This window comes from Arachis hypogaea, chromosome 14, assembly GCF_003086295.3.
Source record: "Arachis hypogaea cultivar Tifrunner chromosome 14, arahy.Tifrunner.gnm2.J5K5, whole genome shotgun sequence".
Lineage (NCBI taxonomy): Eukaryota > Viridiplantae > Streptophyta > Magnoliopsida > Fabales > Fabaceae > Arachis > Arachis hypogaea.
Window position 1 is genome coordinate 58,012,455 of NC_092049.1, and position 21,414 is coordinate 58,033,868.

Genomic DNA, 21,414 nt, shown 5'->3' on the forward strand with positions numbered 1-21,414 from the left:
ACACCTTGGTGGCTACAAATGCTTATTATAACCGTCCGAATCAAGGGTACTATCAATAAGGCGGTAATTATAACCAAGGTGGTAACTACAATCAACTTTGGCAAGACAATTCCAACCAAGGATGGAGAGACAATTCCAACAAAGAATGGAGAGAAAATTCCAACCAAGGATGGAGGGACAACTACAACCAAGGAGGCAGAGACAATGGTAGAAATTAAAGTTGGAACAACAACTATCAACAGAGCCGGTATCAACAAAATCCTCCATACTGAGCACCTCATCAAAGGCAAGCCCAAGCACCTCAACCCAACCAACCACAAGCCCCTCAAATTACCTACCCTCTTTTTTTCTCCAACCAAGATGAAACACTCCGTTCTATCCTTTAAGGATAAAAAGAGCTTCAAAATTCCATTACCTCTAGCCTCACTGGTCTTACCTCCACTCTACAAGCTCTTATAACCTGTATGGACCCACCATCTACCCCAATAATCAACCTTCAAGCTCTAGTGCACTTCCCTCTCAACCTTTACCTAACCCCAAGGGTGGAATCAATGCTATCACCTTGAGGTCCGGCACTACATTGCAAGAGAGGAGTCCCAAAGAGCCAAGCTCAAGAGAAGATATTCAAGTTGAAGATGTTGTTGAGGTAGAAAATGTTGAAGAAGAGGATGAGGTATAAGATGCGGTTGAAGAAGAAGTTGCTTAACCAAGGAATGGAGTATCTAAGGAAGATGATGCTGTGAGAGAAGCCATTCCCATTCCTTTTCCACACCTTGCTAGGAGGACTAAGAAGCAAGTGGAGCTAGATCCCAAGATGGTGGAGATCTTCAAAAAGGTTGAGGTAACTATTCCCCTTTTTGATGTTGTTCACCAAGTGCCTAAATATGCTAAGTTTCTAAAAGATTTGTGCATGAATAAAGAAAAGATACATGATTTAGAAACCATTCCTTTGGGTAGCTCAATTTCTGCTCTTATGGGTGATATACCGGAGAAATGTGTTGATCCTAGTCCTTGTATGGTTACTTGTACTATAGGGGGTGTACAATTTGTTGACTGCATGTGTGATTTAGGTGCATGTGTTAGTATTAAGCTATTATCTATATATGATGCTTTGAGGCTCCCACCCTTGAAAAGGTCGGTAGCACATTTTATTTTGGCAGATAAGAGCATAATGTCAGTGGTTGGTATTATGGAAGACATTCTGGTGAGCATTAAGGGGTTGACATTTCCTATTGACTTCTATATCCTAGAGATGCCTCCTAGTGACTTAGGAAGACCTTCATCCATCTTGCTTGGAAGGCCATTTTTGAAGACTTCGCAGTTTAAATTGGATGCCTTCTCGGGTACATATTCATTCGATATTGATGGAAGAGCAGTGAGCTTCAACCTTGATGAAGCTATAAAGCATCCACCGGAAGACTACTCCATCTTCCAATGTGACATAATTGATGAGATTGTGGTTGAAATTCACTAAGAGGCAGTAGAAGAAAAGACCATGGAGCAAGGTGCAAGTGTGGGGAAGCCCTCCGAGGATACTGAAGACACCTTGTTACCTCCAATGGTTTCGGATGATCAAGTGTCTAGCCATGAGCTGAAAATGGAGTTGAAGCCCCTTCTGCCTCACCTCAAGTATGCTTACCTTGAGGACAATCAAAAGCTCCCGGTTATCATTGGAACTTACTTCCCAACAAGAGGAGTGATTGCTTAGTGTGCTGAGAAGACACAAGAAAGCTATTGGGTAGAATTTGGCAGACATAGTAGGTATAAGCCCTCAAGTCTGTGAGCACCGCATATTTCTAGAGGAGGGAGCAAGGCCTATCCGTCAAACACAAAGGCGGTTGAACCCCACCATTTTAGAAGTTGTGAAGAAGGAAGTGACCCGACTGCTTGTGTAACGACCCAATTTTCAGTACGCCTAGGACATACTAGAAACTGAGTGCTACCAATTTGTCATCCTAATTATTATCTATTATTTATTATATGAGCCTGATTCGTTGTTAAAAGCGTAGTTAGTTAGAGAGGTACTTTTTTTTTAAAACGTTTGAATTAATAAACAGAATCATTTATAATCAATTCACAAATAATAACAGATAAAACAGTTATAAACAACCACACATAAATACATCACAAGTAGTTGACAACATTCGGTGATTCAGCCTTTATTAGAATATAGACTGTTAGTTAGAACAGCCCTAGATATAGCTAAATCATATCTATATACATATATATACATACAACATCCCAGGTCCTGACCTGTTCAAGAGGTCCCTAAGCTGGCATTTAGGCTAGCCTAGACTCTATACTCGCCTAGTCCCTCTAAACTACTAAAGCGAGGGAAAGTACGTTCTAGGTCTTCAAAACTCAAGTCAGGTGGAATGTCACCAAAAGGTAGAACATCATCTGTTACTCCTCTGCACGATCAGACATTGCCATAGGACGTCTCTCTGGTACCTCATCAAGTAGCCACACAATAGGAGTCTCGTACACATGATTTAGGTTAAAGTTCACGTACAAACGGGGTGCAGACATTGGCTGGTCTCATAGTATATACATATAAATAGAGAACGAGATTCACCCTAGACTCAGAAGACTACCTAGAGCGGAATCCTTTTTGAGAACGATCGTCAGCAAACTATGGAAGGGTACTCATTCTTCCATCTGAAGGGGGAAGGAAGAGAGAAGGGGAAAGAACTGGGAAGTTCTTAGTAGGGTCGGGGTTATTAGTTAAGTTCATTAACTATATGTTGTTTTGCAAATAAATAGCAAAATACAGAAAGCAGTAAATAGAAGATGAAGATAAATAGAGGAAATAGAGAAAATAGAAAACAGAACACAAACAGAAGGATACAAGAAAATACAACATAGACACAGAGAATAGAATACAAACAAGGAAAGCATACATTCATACCACAATCATAACAAAAGAAATGCACAACCAAGTATGATGCATGTCTAGCCCTAGTTCAGGTAATGAGCTCATTTGTCGGTTACATACCCGCTCCCGACGTTACCCGAAGTCCTTTGACCAGGTAAGGCTTCCCTGTTGGCAATGCCCCTCGCAAGAGTCCTTTGACTTGTGAGGCAAACCACTGCAAGAGTCCTTTGACTTGCATGGTAGAGCTAGTTAACTTATATCTGCTCAACACACTCACTGTAAGAGTCCTTTGACTTGCATGGTAGAGCTAGTTAACTTATATCTGCTCAACACACTCACTGTAAGAGTCCTTTGACTTACAGGAGTATATGCTAGTTGTGTTTTCTCGATACCTCTGTAAGAGTCCTCTGACTTACAGAATAGCATTATAGCTAAGTATCCCAGGAAAGCACTCTCAGTGGTCGTACCACCATCTATCTGACTGCCTCTCTACAACAGATTCTTACATAATCATTCTCATTATCATCATTCATTATCATTCTCATTATTCATCATTACTTTCACATTCTTATACAGTACCTCTTTCTTTCTCTGTTCAATCATGCTATACAAACTTTACAGCTTTTACTTTTACAACATCTTAACTCAAACCATTTCTCTTTATCAAATTACTCTTTTCTCTTGATCTCTTTTCTCTATTCTCCTTACTCTGTTCTCTGTATTTCTTTACTCTGCTCTGGTACTCTTTTCTGTACTTAACGTATGTATTTAAAGCTTATGTAAATTTCGGTATGAATAGTTAGCCTGTCCCAAGTATAGGATCATTAAGTCTATATTGAAATATTTTAACTTTTCATATAATATCTAACCCTGGGAGCAACTCAAGAACTAACTATGTTGCTCCTAGTTCGTTCACTAATCCCTGTTGTTTTCTGTCATTAAAACTTTACAGACTTTTCTTTGTGTTTTTATCTTTTCTTTAACTTCTTATCTTTCCTTTATGTTTGCCTCACTATCATGTTATTACCACTCCCTAGGTATTTTATGAAGGTAATTATGGAATTCTACGCTTAAAGTTGTCTTTCTAATGCTTTTACGAAAGACTGCCTTTTTCACATTATTTTATTATTTTTATTAAAATATTATTTTTAATTAAATATTATTATTTAATATTTTATTATTATTTATTATTTTATTATTAAATTTTCGAAAATTAACTTTACTTTAAGCTTTAACCTTTAAAATTCACTTTTTACCACCTGTAACTTTTAATATTTCTACTTTTACCACCCTAACTTTCAGAAATTACCAAATAACCCCTCAAACACCAAAATAATTACAACCTTGCCCTTTCTAAGATCTAAAAGGCGTTCTTCAATATTTTTCATCACACTCAAAGTGTTCTTCATGTTCTTCATAAATTCTTCAGATTCTTTCTCTGTTTTTACCCGTTTTTCAGTCTTTTCAGCAACCGATTTTTACCATAATTCAAAATAAATTAGCAGCCACTAAAACACCATCATTTCTACATGATTTCAACATAAATTGAACCCCAATTTAAGGATTAGGGTTCGTTTTTTAAGTAGCCCTCAAGAACAACATTCATAGCTTAAATATCATCAAATTTCATCAAAATTTCAACAAACTTTCACCAAGAATAACTCATATAAGCAATCAATTTCAAGCATAAACAAACCATATCATAATCACACATCTCAAACACAATCAATCAAGATTAAATTCGTCACACCCTACCTGGTTTTGCTGCTCCTAATTCAGTTAGACTTTCAGGTGGTCCTTTAGCACTTTTTCCTCCTAAATCACATCAAGAACAACTTTAAATCCAAAAACCCTCAACTAACCAAATATCCCTCATCACGTTAGGAGGTGATTTCTAACCTTAGAATTGATGGAAAGTCATGTTTATTGGCCCTCAAGTCAAGTTAAGCATGGTTCCTAAGGAAGAACATCAAGAAAACACATGTTTAAGCATGTTTCCTTGAAAACCGAATTGAAAGGGGAAAGGAACAGACATCTCACCTTATTTCCAGCCTTGATAAGTTACATGCTTATGTAGAGGAAGAAGAGAGGATCATTTTGGTGAAATCGGTGTTTTGATTTGAGTTTTAGTTCAGAAGAAATCAAGCTTTGAAGATTAAGTATTCATGAAAGTCTCTCTTTTCTCTCCTTTCAATTTCGGCCAAAGGGAGTAAATGACCAGCCTTGGAGTGTCTTGGGGGTGTAAGGTGAGTTGTGATTGGTTGGCTTGGAGGTGGGTTAAAATAATATTAAAATATCTCTAGTGTATAACTACTAAAACTAAGTGTATCGGAACACTTGTAAAAACATCTCTAAAAATTATTTTCTGAGCTACAAGCATAAATGACACTAGTAACATATTTATTATAAGAATAAAACATGTATAATGATGCCTTAGCATTGCTAAAGTCATCAGAGAGTGCTGATGCTAAGCTGCACCAGTAAACTGTGAACTCGGTTAAACCGATTTCCTGTTTTTAACTAAAACAGACCAGGTAACCTTATAATATCATTCAAGCATCTTATAATACTAATATAATGATAATATTATACTATTATCTCTCTTCTCTCATGAGTCGAGTCCGGTTCATCAAACTGGGACTGTTTACGAAAACTAGAATCAGAACTCCTAACCGATACGGTTCAAAAACTAGGTTTTTCGCGATTGCGTTGTCGGGCTTGTCTCAACTAAGGTCTTGAGTTAAAGATAATATAATGACAATGAGGATTGAGATGCTTGATGATACAGAAGAAGTGTTCCCTTTACTGATCTTTCGGAGAAATCCGTGTTTTCAGAAAAGATCTCGCGTACTCGAAAATTAGGGTTGTTACAGCTTGAAGCTGACATCATCTATCCAATCTCGGATAATGAATGGGTTAGCCCAGTACAGGTAATTTCGAAGAAGTCTGGTGTCACAACAGTGAAGAATGAGCATGGGGAGCTCATGGCTACTAGAGTGCAAAATTCCTGGAGAGTGTGAATTGACTATAGACGTTTTAACCAGGCCACTCGCAAGGATCACTACCCATTGCCTTTCATCGATCAAATGCTTGATCGCCTGTCAGGTAAATCACATTATTGCTTTCTAGATGGTTACACTGGTTATTTTCAAATTCATATTGCTCCAGAAGATTAGGAGAAAACTACTTTTACATGCCCCTTTGGAACGTATGCATATAAAAGAATGCCTTTTGGCTTATGTAATGCACCAGCTACATTTCAAAGGTGCTTGATGAGTGATAAACCACTATTTCATGGTTTATCCTGTGCTCATTTGAGTGATTTCATCAAGACTTTGCCCACTTATTCATATGATTTGCATGATTTTACAATTCCTTCCTAGTTTTGTTCTATGGTTGAAAACTTGCTTCCTAGAGATCTTTAATTTGTGTATTTTAATTCTCCTTTATACCATTTGATGCCGTGATCCGTGTGTTAAGTGTTTCAGGCTTTATAGGGCAGGAATGGCTTAGAGAATGGAGAGGAAGCTTGCAAATATGGAAAGAACACAAGAAACTAAGGAGATAACCAGCGAGCATCGATGCGCACGCATGGCTCAAGCGTGCGCGCGACATGGAGAAATTTGCAGCGATGCCTGCGCGTGCCTGATGCGTATGCGTGGATTTGAGTCTGCACAAAGATGCGTGCACATGGATGACGCGTACGCGTGACACGCTAAGATGACCAGCGACGTGTACGCGTGACTGAAGCGTACGCGTGACATGCGCGATCTGCAAAATTAATAGAAAACACTGGGGGCAATTTCGGGCCGAGTTTTGACCGGCCCAGAAACACAGACTAGAGCCAGAGAACATACAGAGACTCAACACACATTCTCATTAGCATAGTTTTTAGTTTTAGATATGAATCTAGAGAGAAATTACTCTTCCTCTAGGTTTTCTTTACATTCATAGTTTTATAGTTTTATGCTTTCGCTTTTGGATATTGAAGAGTCATCACCTCCGTTGAAGTTATTATTCTAGTTTGTTTTCTTATTCCCTTATTATTCCATATTCTTAATTCTTGTTTAGAGTTACAATTGGATTGTTTTTAGATTTACTAATACAGAGAATTACTTTTACCTTTAATTAATTTTCAATCCTTATTTTATTTAATTTATCATGTCTCTTTTCTATTCCCTTCTCCCAACAATGAAGATGGATCCATGTTGATGGAGTAGACTCCCAACTTGACATGGGGATTGATTAAGAGGAGACACTTGAGTTGGAATGCTCAAGTGATTAGTTAAATTGGAAGTTGTTGGCTAATTCTGTATTTACTAACGCTAGACCTTCCCAAGAGAGAGGACTAGGATTTGCGAATATGAGTTAGCTCAATCACTTGACTTTCCTTTATTTAGTAAGGGTTAACTAAGTGACAACAACAACCTCTTTAAACTACACTTGAGAGAATTCCAACAAGGATAGAACTTCCAATTAATCATTCCCCCAGTCAAGGCCTTTTATTTCTGAATATATAAATATTTTTTAATTTTCATTGCTTTAATTTACAATCATTTATTTGCCTATTGCCCAAACTCAAAATTTCCCAGAAAACTCCTGATTAATAAGATAGCACCCTTTTGTCAATCGTTGGGAGACGACCTGGGATTCATACTCCCAGTATTTTTATTCTAATTTTGTGACAACTTTCTAAATTGATGAGCGGATTTTTGCTGGTTAGGTGATATACTCACAACACTGTTCTTATATTATAATTTCTTAATTAGCTAACTCCCGTACCCCACATCAATTTTTGGCGCCGTTGCTGGAGAGTTGCAATTGTGTGCTAAATTATTAGCTGGTGTAAATATTTTTAATCTTATTTATTTACGTATTTAATTTTATTTTATTACCATGAGCTATATGTTTCTCTCATTGAATGACGCGTTCACTACCTGATCCGAGCTTAGCCGCATTTAATCCTGAAATTGAAAGAACTATTTCACGTATTAGGCGGGCTCGGCGTCGGTTAGCCTCTGAGGGTGGTGAAGTGATTGTTATCGATTCACCAGTCTCATCTGAGGGCGAATCTGAACCGCCATCTGAGGAGGAAACAAGCTTCTTTACTACTCATTCAGTTGATTCACGTGCAGATAACATGGCAGCACCTAGGAGGATCACTCTCTAGGAAGCTGGAGCCCCATATTTTACACTGCAACCGTATCAAGTGCGTCATCCAAATCTAGCTACAGATTTTGAGCTGAATACTGCACTAATCAACTTGATGCCCAAGTTTCATGGCTTACCTGCTCAGGAGCCTATCAAGCACCTCAGGGATTTTTAGACAGCCTGTTCTACTGTTAGGCGTCATGGTGCAAATGAAACTTCTATTCTGTTAACCTCCTTACGATTTTCTCTTGAGGGGAATGCGAGGGAATGGTACTACTCCCAACCTGAAGCAACTGTTACCAACTGGGATACGCTCAGGAGAGAATTCTTGGAAAAATACTTTCCAGCTAAAGTTACAGATAGATTGAGGAAAGAGATCTCCTGCATTATTCAAGGTGAATCGGAGACTCTCTATGAGTACTGGGAGCATTTCAAGAATCTTCTGGACGCATGCCCCCACCACATGATTGACAAGCTGTTGTTGATCAGCTACTTCACTCAAGGCATGAAGCCTCGGGATAAGACTACACTGGATGGTGCTAGTAATGGTTCTCTAAAAAAGTACACGATCGCAGATGAAGCATGGCAACTGATCAGCAATTTAGCTGAGTCCACTCGGAATCACAGGCACAGGAACAGCCACTCAAAGGCTGTTGCAGAGGTTTCCTCTAGCAGTGAGACTACTGCCGTCACACAAGCTATATGTGAAATGACCAACCTACTGAAGCAGATGCAGTTGAATCAACAACAACCTCAGCCTCCCCCACCACAACAAAGCCAACAGTTGGTCTCCTAAAGAGTATGCAGAATCTGTGCTGATTATAGTCATTACACTAATGAGTGCCCGCAGCTCCAACAAGAAGACAACACTGTGGCGGCTACTCATAACTTCTATGACCGCCCAAACCAAGGATACAATCAACAAGGCGGCAACTACAACCAAGGTGGGAACTATAACCAAGGGTGGCAGGACAACTCCAAGTAGGGTTGGAGAGATAATTCCAACCATGGCTGGAGGGACAACTATAACAAAGGTGGCAGAGACAACCAGGGAAATTAGAGGTGGAATAACAATAACAATCAGCAGAACCAGAATCAACAGAACCATTCCTATCAACAATAGAATCTGAAACAGCCTTACAGAGCACCTCACCTAAGGCAGTCCTAAGGACCCCAGCACAACCAACTAAAGGTTCCTCAGATCACTTACTCTTCTTCCTCATTAAATGACGAGATGCTTCGTTCTCTTGTACAAGGACAACAAGACATGTAGACTACATTGAACTCTACTTTAAATGGTCAGAATGCCACTTTACAAACTCTCGTCTCCCGGATAGATTGATTACCTGCTTCCACCAACCAGCCTTCAAGCTCCAGTGGAATTCCTTCTCAACCCTTACCTAACCCCAAGGGTGGCATCAGTGTCATCACTTTGAGGTTCGGAACCACACTGCAAGAGAGGAATCAGGAGGAGCCAAGCACACAAGAACACGCCCCAGTTGAAGACATAGTTGAAGTGAAAGATGCTAAAGAGGAAGAGGTAGTACAAGACATGGTTGAAGAAGAAGCAGCTCAACCAAGGAGTGGAGCACCAAAGGACACAGAGGCTGCAAGTGGTGCCATTCCTATTCCATTTTCACACCTTACAAGGAAGTCCAGAAAGCTGATGGAACTTGATCCCAAAATGGTAGAAATCTTCAAAAAGGTTGAGGTAACTGTTCCCCTTTTTGATGTTATTCAACAAGTACCTAAATATACAAAGTTTCTGAAGGATTTGTACATACATAAAGATAAAATTAATGAATTAGAAATAATTCCTTTAGGTAGTTCTATATCTGCTTTAATGGGGGTATACCTGAAAAAAGTAGTGACCCAGGTCCATGCATGGTTAACTGTACCATTGGAGGTGTGATATTTTCTGACTGCATGTGTGATTTAGGAGCGTGTGTTAGTATAATTCCATTGTCTATATATGATGCTTTGAGGCTCCCTCCTTTAAAAAGGTCGGCAGCTCATTTTGTGTTAGCAGATAAAAGCATTATTACAGTGGTTGGTATTGCTGAAGACGTGCTGGTGAGCATTAAGGGGCTCACATTTTCCATTGACTTCTATATCTTGGAAATGCCCCCTAATGACTCAAGAAGACCATCATCAATCCTGCTTGGAAGACCATTCTTGAAGACTTCGACGTTCAAGCTGGATGCATTCTCAGGAACTTACTCCTTTGAGATAGATAGCAGAGCAGTGAATTTCAGTTTAAATGAAGCTTTGAAGCACCCTTCGGAAGATCATTCTATCTTCCAGTGTGACATCATTGATGAAACTGTAGCTGAAGTTCACCAAGAAGAAGTAGAAGAGAAGTAGATGGAGAAAGGTCCAAGTGTGGGGACACCCTCTGAACACAATGAGGACACTTTACCATTATCACTAGCTCAAGATGATCCAGAGCCTAGCCATGAGCAGAAATCGGAATTAAAGCCCCTTCCTCCCCATCTCAAGTATGCTTACCTTGAGGACAATCAGAAATTTCCAGTTATCATTGCAAGGGAACTCGCTTCCCAACTGGAGGAACAGCTGCTCAGTGTGATGAGAAGACACAAGAAAGCAATTAGGTGGAGCTTGGCGGATATAGTAGGCATCAGCCCTCATGTTTGTGAGCACAGAATATTCTTGGAAGAGGGAGCAAGGCCTGTCTGTCAACCCCAAAGGAGATTGAATCCCACCATCTTAGAAGTTGTCAAGAAAGAAGTGACCAGGCTACTTGAATCAGATATCATCTACCCCATTTCAGATAGCGAATGGGTTAGTCCAGTACAAGTGGTGCCCAAGAAGTTTGGAGTCACAACAGTGAAGAATGAGCATGGAGAGCTCCTGACAACTAGAGTGCAGAATTCATTGAGAGTTTGCATTGATTACAGGTGTCTCAACTAAGCCACTCGCAAGGATCATTATCCCTTACCATTTATTGATCAGATGCTTGATCTCCTGTCAGGTAAATCCCATTACTACTTTTTAGATGGTTATACAGGGTATTTTCAAATTCATATAGCTCCTGAAGATCAGGAAAAGACTATTTTTACATGTCCCTTTGGAACGTATGCATATAAGAGGATGCCTTTTGGCTTGTGTAATGCACCGGCTACTTTCCAAAGATGCATGATGAGTATCTTTTCAGATCTTATTGAAAACTGTATGGAAATTTTCATAGATGATTTTAGCGTATATGGTGATTCCTTTAACCTTTGCTTGGATAGTTTGGCTAGAGTATTAGACAGGTGTGTTAGTTCAAACCATGTATTGAATTTTGAAAAATGTCACTTTATGGTAAAACAAGGTATTATACTAGGACATGTTGTGTCTAATACTGGTATTTCTGTAGATCCAGCAAAGGTAGATGTCGTTTCTAGTTTACCTTACCCCTCCTCCATGAGGAAAGTCCGTTCATTCCTTGGCCATGCAGGTTTCTACCGGAGATTTATTAAGGACTTCAGTAAGGTAGCATTGCCTTTATCCAGACTGCTGCAGAAAGATACTGAGTTCGAGCTGAGTGAGGATTGCATGCAAGCATTTGATAAGCTGAAGATCGCCCTGACTCAAGCTTCGATTGTGAGAAAACCGAACTGGAGCCAGCCATTTGAGATTATGTGTGATGCCTCCAACCATGCAGTAGGAGCGGCGCTGGCTCATAACAAAAGTAAGGATCCTTTCGTAATTGCTTATGCATCTAAGACCTTAGACACTGCTCAGTCTAATTACACCACCATTGAAAAAGAGCTTCTGGCTATTGTTTTTACACTGGATAAATTCCGAGCCTACTTACTTGGTACTAAGGTGGTAGTGTACTCAGACCATGCAGCTCTAAAGTATTTATTAGCTAAAAAAGAGTCTAAACCAAGGCTAATACATTGGATACTGCTGCTATAAGAATTTGATTTAGAAATTAAGGATAGGAGTGGTAACTAGAATTTAGTGGCAGACCACTTGAGTCGCCTTGAGCACATTAAAGATGACTCCACTCCTATCAATGATGCTTTTCCATTTGATAGCTTGCATGAAGTATCTGAAGTAGTTCCTTGGTATACACCTATAGCTAATTATCTAGTTAGCCATTTCCAAACTCTAGTGGTTACCTTTATATACTGTTAGCTGTAGATTATGTCTCTAAATGGGTGGAAGCAATTCCTACCCGTACTGATGATGCTCACACTGTTGTTTTCTTTGTTAGAAACCATATTATCTGTCACTTTGGATCACCATGAGCAATCGTGAGTGATCAAGGCACTGACTTTTGTAACAGGAGATTAGCAGGACTACTTAAGAAGCATGGGATAGTTCACAAAGTAGCAATAGCTTATCATCCCAAGACCAAAGGACAAGCAGAAGTGTCTAACAGAGAAATAAAATGCATTCTGGCGAAGATAGTAAAGCCTCATAGGAAGGATTGGAGCACCAGACTTGTTGATGTTCTCTGGGCGTATCGGACAGCGTACAAGACACCCATTGGGATGAGCCCCTTCCACTTAGTGTACGAAAAGGCTTGCCACCTTCCAGTAGAGGTGGAACACAAGGCTTTCTAGGCTGTGAGGGAGTGCAACATGGGATTTGAGGAAGTTGGCGCTGAAAGGAAGCTGCAACTAGCAGAATTAGAGAACCTTCGCCTAGAAGCATATGACAACTCCAGGTGATACAAAGTGAAGATGAAGGTTGTGCATGACAAGCACATAAAAAGGAGAGAGTTCATAACAGGAGAGTTGGTTCTCCTTTATAACTCCAGACTGAGGCTCATGCCAGGCAAGCTGAGATCAAGATGGGAACGTCCCTACAGAGTAGAAAAGGCAGAGCCATACGGAGTTTTTCACCTGCGTCATCCTTCTAGCTCCAAATTCATCAAGGTCAATGGACATCGCCTAAAGCTTTATCATGGGGAGAAGATGAAGGATCACAAAGAGCTAGAGGTCTTTCTCTTGGAGGTCCCACCAACAGAAGCAGAATGAGCCTGAAGACCGTCCAACTTAAGGACGTAAAAGCAAAGTGCTAGGTGGGAGAAAACCCACCATGGTATGATCGTTCCGTTTCAGTCTTAGTTTTCTTTTATTTTATTCTACTTTATTTTTATAGTGTTCATTCATAATGTATGCATATTCATTTGCATGTTTCATTATGTATTCTACACAAGAAAAAAAAAGAAAAGAGCACACGACGCGCAAGCGTCGCTGACGCGTACGCGTCATAAGTCCATGCAAAACAAATAAGAATGAAACAGAGAGTTACATGGGATCTTGGCTGGAGGCGTGCCTTAGGCACAAACACGCCCACACGTACACATCCCTGACGCAAAATCAGCCCTCCACGCGTGCGCGTCATTCACGCGAACGTGTGGCCCTACAAATCGGCGTAAATGAGTGTATGGCCAGAGAGTTATGATGGTGTTGGGCTGGAATTATGCTGGAAGCACAAAACCCCATCACGCGTATGTGTCCCTAACGCGTACGCGTCATTTTTCCAATTTAGGACATTCACGCGTGCGCATCCCTAACGCGCACGCGTCGCCCTAAATTTTGGCAATGTTCGTATTGAAACAGAGAGTTGTGCGTGCGCGAGGCTGCTCTCGCACCAATATCAGAATTAACGTCACGCGTACGCGTCCCCCACGCATACGCGTCATTTGAAAATAGCACAACCCACGCGAACGCATGATATACGCGCCCGCGTCGCAAGCGACGCACAGCTAATCCACCTCAGCGCCTGATTTTAAATCTCCCACCCACAATCTTAATTATCTTTCTGTTATCGTTCTTTCTTCTTTCTTCTCCCTTCCTTCTTTATTCCTTCTTACTTTTTACTTTCTTCTTTCCCTCTTCATCTTCATCATCAAGGTTCTTTTCTTTTCTTCTTCCCTTTTTTACTTTTCCATTATTACTTTTATTTATGTTTTCTTCTTCTTTTTCTTTTTATCTTCATTATCTATGTTTTCTTTTTCTTTCTTTTTGTATTATTTTAATTGGTGTTAGAAATTTATTTGGGTGATTATTTTCTTCTATATTTTGCTTGTGAATATATTGAGGCACTGTTTGACAATTAATATTACTTCTTAGGGTTGCTTCCGTGTTCAAATTTAATACTTTCAATAACATATTTACCATGCATGCTAAGTGTTTATGAAAAAGCCCGTATGGCATTGTGCATTTTAATTATTCTATCCTTCTACCCTAACGCATCAATATTTTATTAATTGAATATAATTGTCAATACAAATAGATTGTTAGTTTGGAACATTTGATATTCAAATTGGGCAATTAATGCTTGATCTATGCTACTCATGCCTTTGCCGGCATGCCAATAAACATCTTGCATCTAACTGCCATAATACGCACTTGCTATATTTCCAGTGATGAACTAATCACATGTAGTCGCGACCATGTGATAAAAGTCATCCTTCTTTACCTTGGCATTGATTATCACTTGTACCGTCCTCTTTCTTGCTTTAACCCTTAGCTTTACATGTAACTTTCCATTTCCCTTTTCAGGATGGCCACCAAGAAAGGTAAAGAGAAAGCTACTCCCAAACAACCGACAAGGAAAGGAACAAAAAGAGCACTAGCTGTGGAACCATCCTCAACAGCAGTCAAACCAACAACAAAGAGGGTCAAGAGGATCATTAAGGTCAATGACACAAAGAAAGCTTTTCCAACAAGGGATACTTCACGGTTCACTAACTGCTACTGTGAGTAGATGTTTTCCATCTTGGCTGAGCGGAACTATAACAATGAGCACCTACTCATCCTCCCGACCAACATTGTTGATTTTGTAGAGCCCCGAATTGAACGTAGACAATGGAGATTCTTACGGAGACAGCCACGGCAGGTTAATCTCTAATGGGTAGTTGAATTCTACTCCAACTTTCACACGCCAACCCTGTAGTTTGTCTATGTCCGTCAGAAGCAAGTCCCCATAACTGAAGAGGTCATTCAGCAAGCTTTAGATCTTCCCCCTGCTCTAGAAGGATTGGACGCATTCCAAGAAGCCTCCTTCAAGTCCCAGACATACTAATTTGACTGGGACACAGTCCTCAGAGTTATAGCATAACCTGGCAGCAATTGGATCTATGGATACCATCGATCCCGACCTAAGGGCATATTGGCTTTAGCACTTACTTTGGAGGCTCGAGTACGGGCACAGATTATATCCCATTACGTCTTTCCAAGCATTCACGAGTCCTCCTTTACTGCAGATATAGTTGTTCTCCTCTGGTGTATCCTTACAGACCAGCCTTTCAATTTACCAAGACACCTTCAGCATGCCATGGGACACGTACAGATCGCGGGCAGCCTACCCTTCCCTGCCTTAGTTTTAGATCTAGTCTCAGCAGCCGGAGTCTTCTACAGAGCTGGGGACACCAAGGCCATTATTCCACGAGATGATCAGTACGTCCATAACGGGAAGTACATCAGACCCACAGAAGCCACTACTAGCCGGCCTGTAGAACCGGCCAGAGATATTCCTTCTCTTTCCACTCACAAGCACCTTCAACAAATCAACTGCTCCTTCAGATACTGGAGAGGTTAGACCGACTTGACCGGCTGTTCCGAGGGTTACCTGAAACTGGATGTCGATCTCGGATGAGATCTTCTGTATTGGTCGGAGATGGTGTGTCCGACTGGCTGGTGGCGGCCGGAGCTGTTGTGTCCGACTTGTTGGACTTGCTGCACTGCTGATCCTTGGTCACCGGACGGTGGGGGGTACCTGCAAGAGACTCCGATGCTTAAGTTAGCACGGGTATTAAGCAGGTTTATTGTAGAATCAGAGTATGAGTTATACCTGGGTGCTCTAGTGTATTTATAGTAGTGAGATGTGACGTTCTTTGGATAAGTTAGTTATCTTATCTTATCTTATCTTTTGTTGAGGTCAGCTTATCTTCCGTGGAACCGTCCTTATCTCTATCGGCTTGGGCTGCCTTTGGATCTGGGTCGTATTCCTTGAGCTGGGCCCTTCTTTGGGCTTTTCCTGTCGCTTTGGCTTGCTTCTTCGTAAAGAAGTCGGTCCGCTTGACCTAAAGAGGTTGGTCGCTTTGCTACTGAACATCCCGGCTCGGTCATCTCGACCCAGGGTATGAACAGTGCCCCTGCTTGAGCTCGGTCTTCTTTTTGAGGTCGAGTTCTTGACTTTGGTCCTTCTCTAGTGAAGCCGTACTCAAGCATTTTGTTGATTCCTTTGTAGAAGCTTTTGAATGTAGAACGTTTTTCCTCTAAAAGCGTGCGCTTTTATATCGGCGCTTTGGGAACGTGCGAGAGTTTAATGTTTTCATTAATTTTAACATTAATTGCCCTGTTTCTCTTTGGCTCTTTATTTTGATTTTTGAAAACCCAGAAACGGTTTCTCTCCTTCGTCCTTTTCGTAACTTCTTTTCTCCGCTCTCTTTGCTCCCTATTTTCGTTTGCACTTCTGCTTCCTTGTGTTGCGGCGTTTGTTTGGTGATTTTCTGGGCAGCTTTTATTTCTGCACCTCCATTTTTCTTCCTCGAAGTTTCTTTCGTCTCCAGGTTAGTCCCATTTTGTGCTTTCTTTTTGTTTTTGTGATGAGGTTTTGATTTTGATTTTCCTTTAGAGAAAGTTTAGATCTTTCTGTTTCCATCGTGCCTTATTGTTGTTGAAATGTGCGTTCTGGGAGTTTCTCCATCTTCTGCATGATCCTTTTTGTTTTTGCTTGATGCTTTTAAGGCTTTGCATGTTCCTTGTTGTTTCTGTTCTGATACCGCTATCCGCATCTGTTCCTTGCTTTATTTGAAGGTTGCTTTTGTCTGATTTCTGAAAAAGGTTGTATCTTTAATGGTCTCTGTTTGGCGTGCTTGATGTTTGGGGATGGTTTTTTGCTGGTTTAGACTGTAAGGCAATGTTTTTTGAAGACTTTTGTGTTTTACTCTGATGGAAAATGCTTGCTGTTTGAAGCCTTCTTTTCTTGTTTTGAGAGATGCTGGGGTGCGAAAAGTAGATTTTTACTAGAAACCTTGCTTTATTATTGCCTCCAAAGGATGCCCCAGGACTTTGGTTTAAGTCTTGGGGTTTTCCTTTTCTGTGTGTTCGCCTGTATCGTATTGAGTTGTTTTCTCCCTTGTCCGAGATGTTTTTAGTAATCCCATCTTCTTTTCTTACTTGTAGGATTAGTTGGCCTCATGTCTTCTCACAATAACATTGTAGAGATGTCTTCCAGAGTTCCCGAGGGGATGTCCGATTGGCTGAACTCCCTTGTCTTGTTGTGTGTTTCTGTTGTGGATGCTGAATTTTGCGCAGAGCTGAGGAAGCGCCATAGGATTTGTGGTAACAGTGCCCGTGAGGGGGATTATGAACTTGTTGCCCCTGATTCTGATGAGAGAGTTTGTTTTCCGACTTCCATCGAGGGGGAGCATCCCTTCTTCTATGCTTATGAGTACTTCTTCAGCCAATTAAACATTACTTTTCCTTTTACTGCTTTTGAAATTGACCTGTTGTGGTCATGTAACATTGCTCTGTCCCAGCTTCATCCGAATTCTTGGGGTTTTATCAAAATATTTCAACTGCTTTGCCAAGAGTTAGGCATAACACCTTCTGAAACTCTTTTCCTTTATCTTTTCGTCTCGGCCAAGCCCAGAGGTTCCTCCAAAAAGAAAGCTTCCTGGGTTTCTTTCAGATCGGCCCAGGGGCATAAAGTTTTTGCCATGTATGATGACTCGTTTAAAGATTTTAAGAACTATTTCTTCCGAGTCCGTGCTGTTGAGGGGGTCCGTCCCTTTTTTCTTGATGAAAATGACGAGCCTGCTTTTCCTCTAGAGTGGCAAAAGAATGTGAGAGTGCCACGTTATACATGGGAGATGCTTAATGAGGTTGAGCGGGCCTTTGTAGTTGTTCTTGAAGATTTGTGGGGGAAACCTCCCCATCTAGATACGAAGAGATTCTTGAGTGATCTATCTTTGGTTCGAACTGCTTTGGGTACTGTCTGACTTGTTTTTATACTTACTTCTGAGCTTTTCTTCTCCTATGTTGTAACTTGTCTTTTGTGGTTGATTCTGTATTTTCAGAGATATCGAAAAATAATGATTCCATGAAGGTCTACAAGAAGGCGAAGAAGGCAACTGCTGCTCTAAACATGTTGGCCAAGGCGGTCGGAGAGGGATCTTCTCAGGTTCCAGTGAAGCCTCCTGTGCCGAGTTCTCCTGGACCGAGGAAAGCAATTCCTATTCCTCGGGTTCGTCTGGTTGATCCTCAACAATCTTCTGCTGCAGGTTTTGGTGCCCCTCCTAGTAAGAAGCAAAAAACGATTGAGCCTTTCAACCTTGATGCTCCTAACTTTGATGCGGTCGAGTTTGTAGATCAACAAATCGGCCCTTATGGTGTCCTCCCTATGGATGACGTGTCGCTTCTTCATCATTTTGATTATATAACTTGGAGTAGTATCAAGATGGCACACATGGGAGCGGCCCTATATCGAACTGCTCAAAGTCTTCCTCTCCATGCCACTAAAGCTTTTATGGAGGAGGCCAAACAGGAGTTTGATCGGATGAAAGGCTTGAAGGAGGAGCTTGAAGTGAAGGTGGCCAAGTTGGAAAAAGATTTGGAGAATGAGAAGGCGAGTTCCATCTCTCTGGCGGCTTCTGTGAGGCTGGCCGAGGACACAGCTATGAGACATAAGGATAGTTATGTGACATCTTACCGGGAGGTGTTATGCATGAGGGAGGAGTTGGAGAATGCCCGAGCTGATTACTCCGAACTCCAAGGTCATCTTGTTGGTAGTGTAACTGCTGCTTATAAGAACCTGAAGGAACAAGTTCGGGTTATTGCTCCCGAGGCCGACCTGACCCTCTTCAGCCTAGATGACATTGTCAGGGATGGCAAGATTGTCCCTGATGACGAGGATGATGATGATGTTGAACCTCCCCCTGTGTCCTCTGCCAAGGTGTCAACTCCTGCTGTTCCTACCGAGGTCGGCCCTCCTGCTTCTGATCCTGACTGCCAGATCTTAAACCGGGATGAGGGTACTGTGGATGCTGTTCCTCTCCAGACTCGCCCTCCATCTCCTCGGACTGATGCTGCTAAAAAGTCTTCTGACCCTTAGCCCATTTATTCTGGATATTTATGTAGTTGGCCCGGCTTGTGGGCTTTTTAAACTCTTTATGTTTTATTAACTGCTGATACTTTCTCGTTGCTTGCCTACCAACTTTTTGTTTTGACAAACAAAAGTAACTTTCTAGCTTTTGAGGTAGATTTTGGTGGCCTCTGAAGCTTTATAACTTTGTAGATTATATCATGCTTTCGCGCTTAACTTGGTATCTTTTTTGTTTTCTGAGGATGTTGGAACCCTGCCGCTCGTCCTCTTCGGATTTGCTTTATTGTTTGTAGCTTGGATCCTTTGAGGTAATGGTTATGTAGGTCCAACTTGTTTTTCGATTTTCTCGCTCTTGCTTGTATTTCTGACGATTTATAACCGATTTCTTCAAGTTGGTCCTCCAAGTTATTTTGGTAGTCCTTTGTCCGGTCTCTCTCAGGGGTTACCTTTGTAACTTGCTTTGTAGTAGGCCGACTTCTTTATGTCATCCTTTTCTAAGTTATTTTTGTAATCCTCTTTCTTGAATCTTTGTCAGATCTCTTTCAGGGATTACTTTTTAACTTTTTAGTAGTAGGAGTCCGACTTCGTTATGTCGGTCTCTTCTAAGTTATTTTTGTAATCCTCTTTCTTGGAACTTTGTCAGATCTCTTTCAGGGATTACTTTTATAACTTTTTAGTAGTAGGAATCCGACTTCGTTATGTCGGTCTCTTCTAAGTTATTTTTGTAATCCTCTTTCTTGGATCTTTGTCAGATCTCTTTCAGGGATTACTTTTATAACTTTTTAGTAGTAGGAGTCCGACTTCGTTATGTCGGTCTCTTCTAAGTTATTTTTGTAATCCTCTTTCTTGGATCTTTGTCAGATCTCTTTCAGGGATTACTTTTATAACTTTTTAGTAGTAGGAGTTCGACTTTGTTATGTCGGTCTCTTCTAAGTTATTTTTATAATCCTCTTTCTTGGATCTTTGTCAGAACTCTTTCAGGGATTACTTTTATAACTTTTTAGTAGTAGGAGTCCGACTTCGTTATGTCGGTCTCTTCTAAGTTATTTTTGTAATCCTCTTTCTTGGAACTTTGTCAGATCTCTTTCAGGGATTACTTTTATAACTTTTTAGTAGTAGGAATCCGACTTCGTTATGTCGGTCTCTTCTAAGTTATTTTTGTAATCCTCTTTCTTGGATCTTTGTCAGATCTCTTTCAGGGATTACTTTTATAACTTTTTAGTAGTAGGAGTCCGACTTCGTTATGTCGGTCTCTTCTAAGTTATTTTTGTAATCCTCTTTCTTGGAACTTTGTCAGATCTCTTTCAGGGATTACTTTTATAACTTTTTAGTAGTAGGAATCCGACTTCGTTATGTCGGTCTCTTCTAAGTTATTTTTGTAATCCTCTTTCTTGGAACTTTGTCAGATCTCTTTCAGGGATTACTTTTATAACTTTTTAGTAGTAGGAATCCGACTTCGTTATGTCGGTCTCTTCTAAGTTATTTTTGTAATCCTCTTTCTTGGATCTTTGTCAGATCTCTTTCAGGGATTACTTTTATAACTTTTTAGTAGTAGGAGTTCGACTTTGTTATGTCGGTCTCTTCTAAGTTATTTTTATAATCCTCTTTCTTGGATCTTTGTCAGAACTCTTTCAGGGATTACTTTTATAACTTTTTAGTAGTAGGAGTCCGACTTCGTTATGTCGGTCTCTTCTAAGTTATTTTTGTAATCCTCTTTCTTGGATCTTTGTCAGATCTCTTTCAGGGATTACTTTTATAACTTTTTAGTAGTAGGAGTCCGACTTCGTTATGTGGGTCTCTTCTAAGTTATTTTTGTAATCCTCTTTCTTGGATCTTTGTCAGATCTCTTTCAGGGATTACTTTTATAACTTTTTAGTAGTAGGAGTCCGACTTTGTTATGTCAGTCTCTTCTAAGTTATTTTTATAATCCTCTTTCTTGGATCTTTGTCAGAACTCTTTCAGGGATTACTTTTATAACTTTTTAGTAGTAGGAGTCCGACTTCGTTATGTCGGTCTCTTCTAAGTTATTTTTGCAATCCTCTTTCTTGGAACTTTGTCAGATCTCTTTCAGGGATTACTTTTATAACTTTTTAGTAGTAGGAATCCGACTTCGTTATGTCGGTCTCTTCTAAGTTATTTTTGTAATCCTCTTTCTTGGATCTTTGTCAGATCTCTTTCAGGGATTACTTTTATAACTTTTTAGTAGTAGGAGTCCGACTTCGTTATGTCGGTCTCTTCTAAGTTATTTTTGTAATCGTCTTTCTTGGAACTTTGTCAGATCTCTTTCAGGGATTACTTTTATAACTTTTTAG

At 40.4% G+C, this 21,414-nt stretch overlaps 1 protein-coding gene across 1 annotated transcript in view; it reads left to right on the plus strand.

The window, feature by feature from the left end:
* Nucleotides 1-204: 204 nt before the first annotated feature.
* The window catches only part of LOC140178597 (uncharacterized), a 53,802-nt gene continuing 32,592 nt past the window's right edge, over nt 205-21,414 (plus strand). The window contains exon 1 of the mRNA XM_072215795.1: nt 205-247. Within this exon, the coding sequence (XP_072071896.1) occupies nt 205-247 (43 nt within the window). The remainder of the gene's footprint in view (nt 248-21,414) is intronic.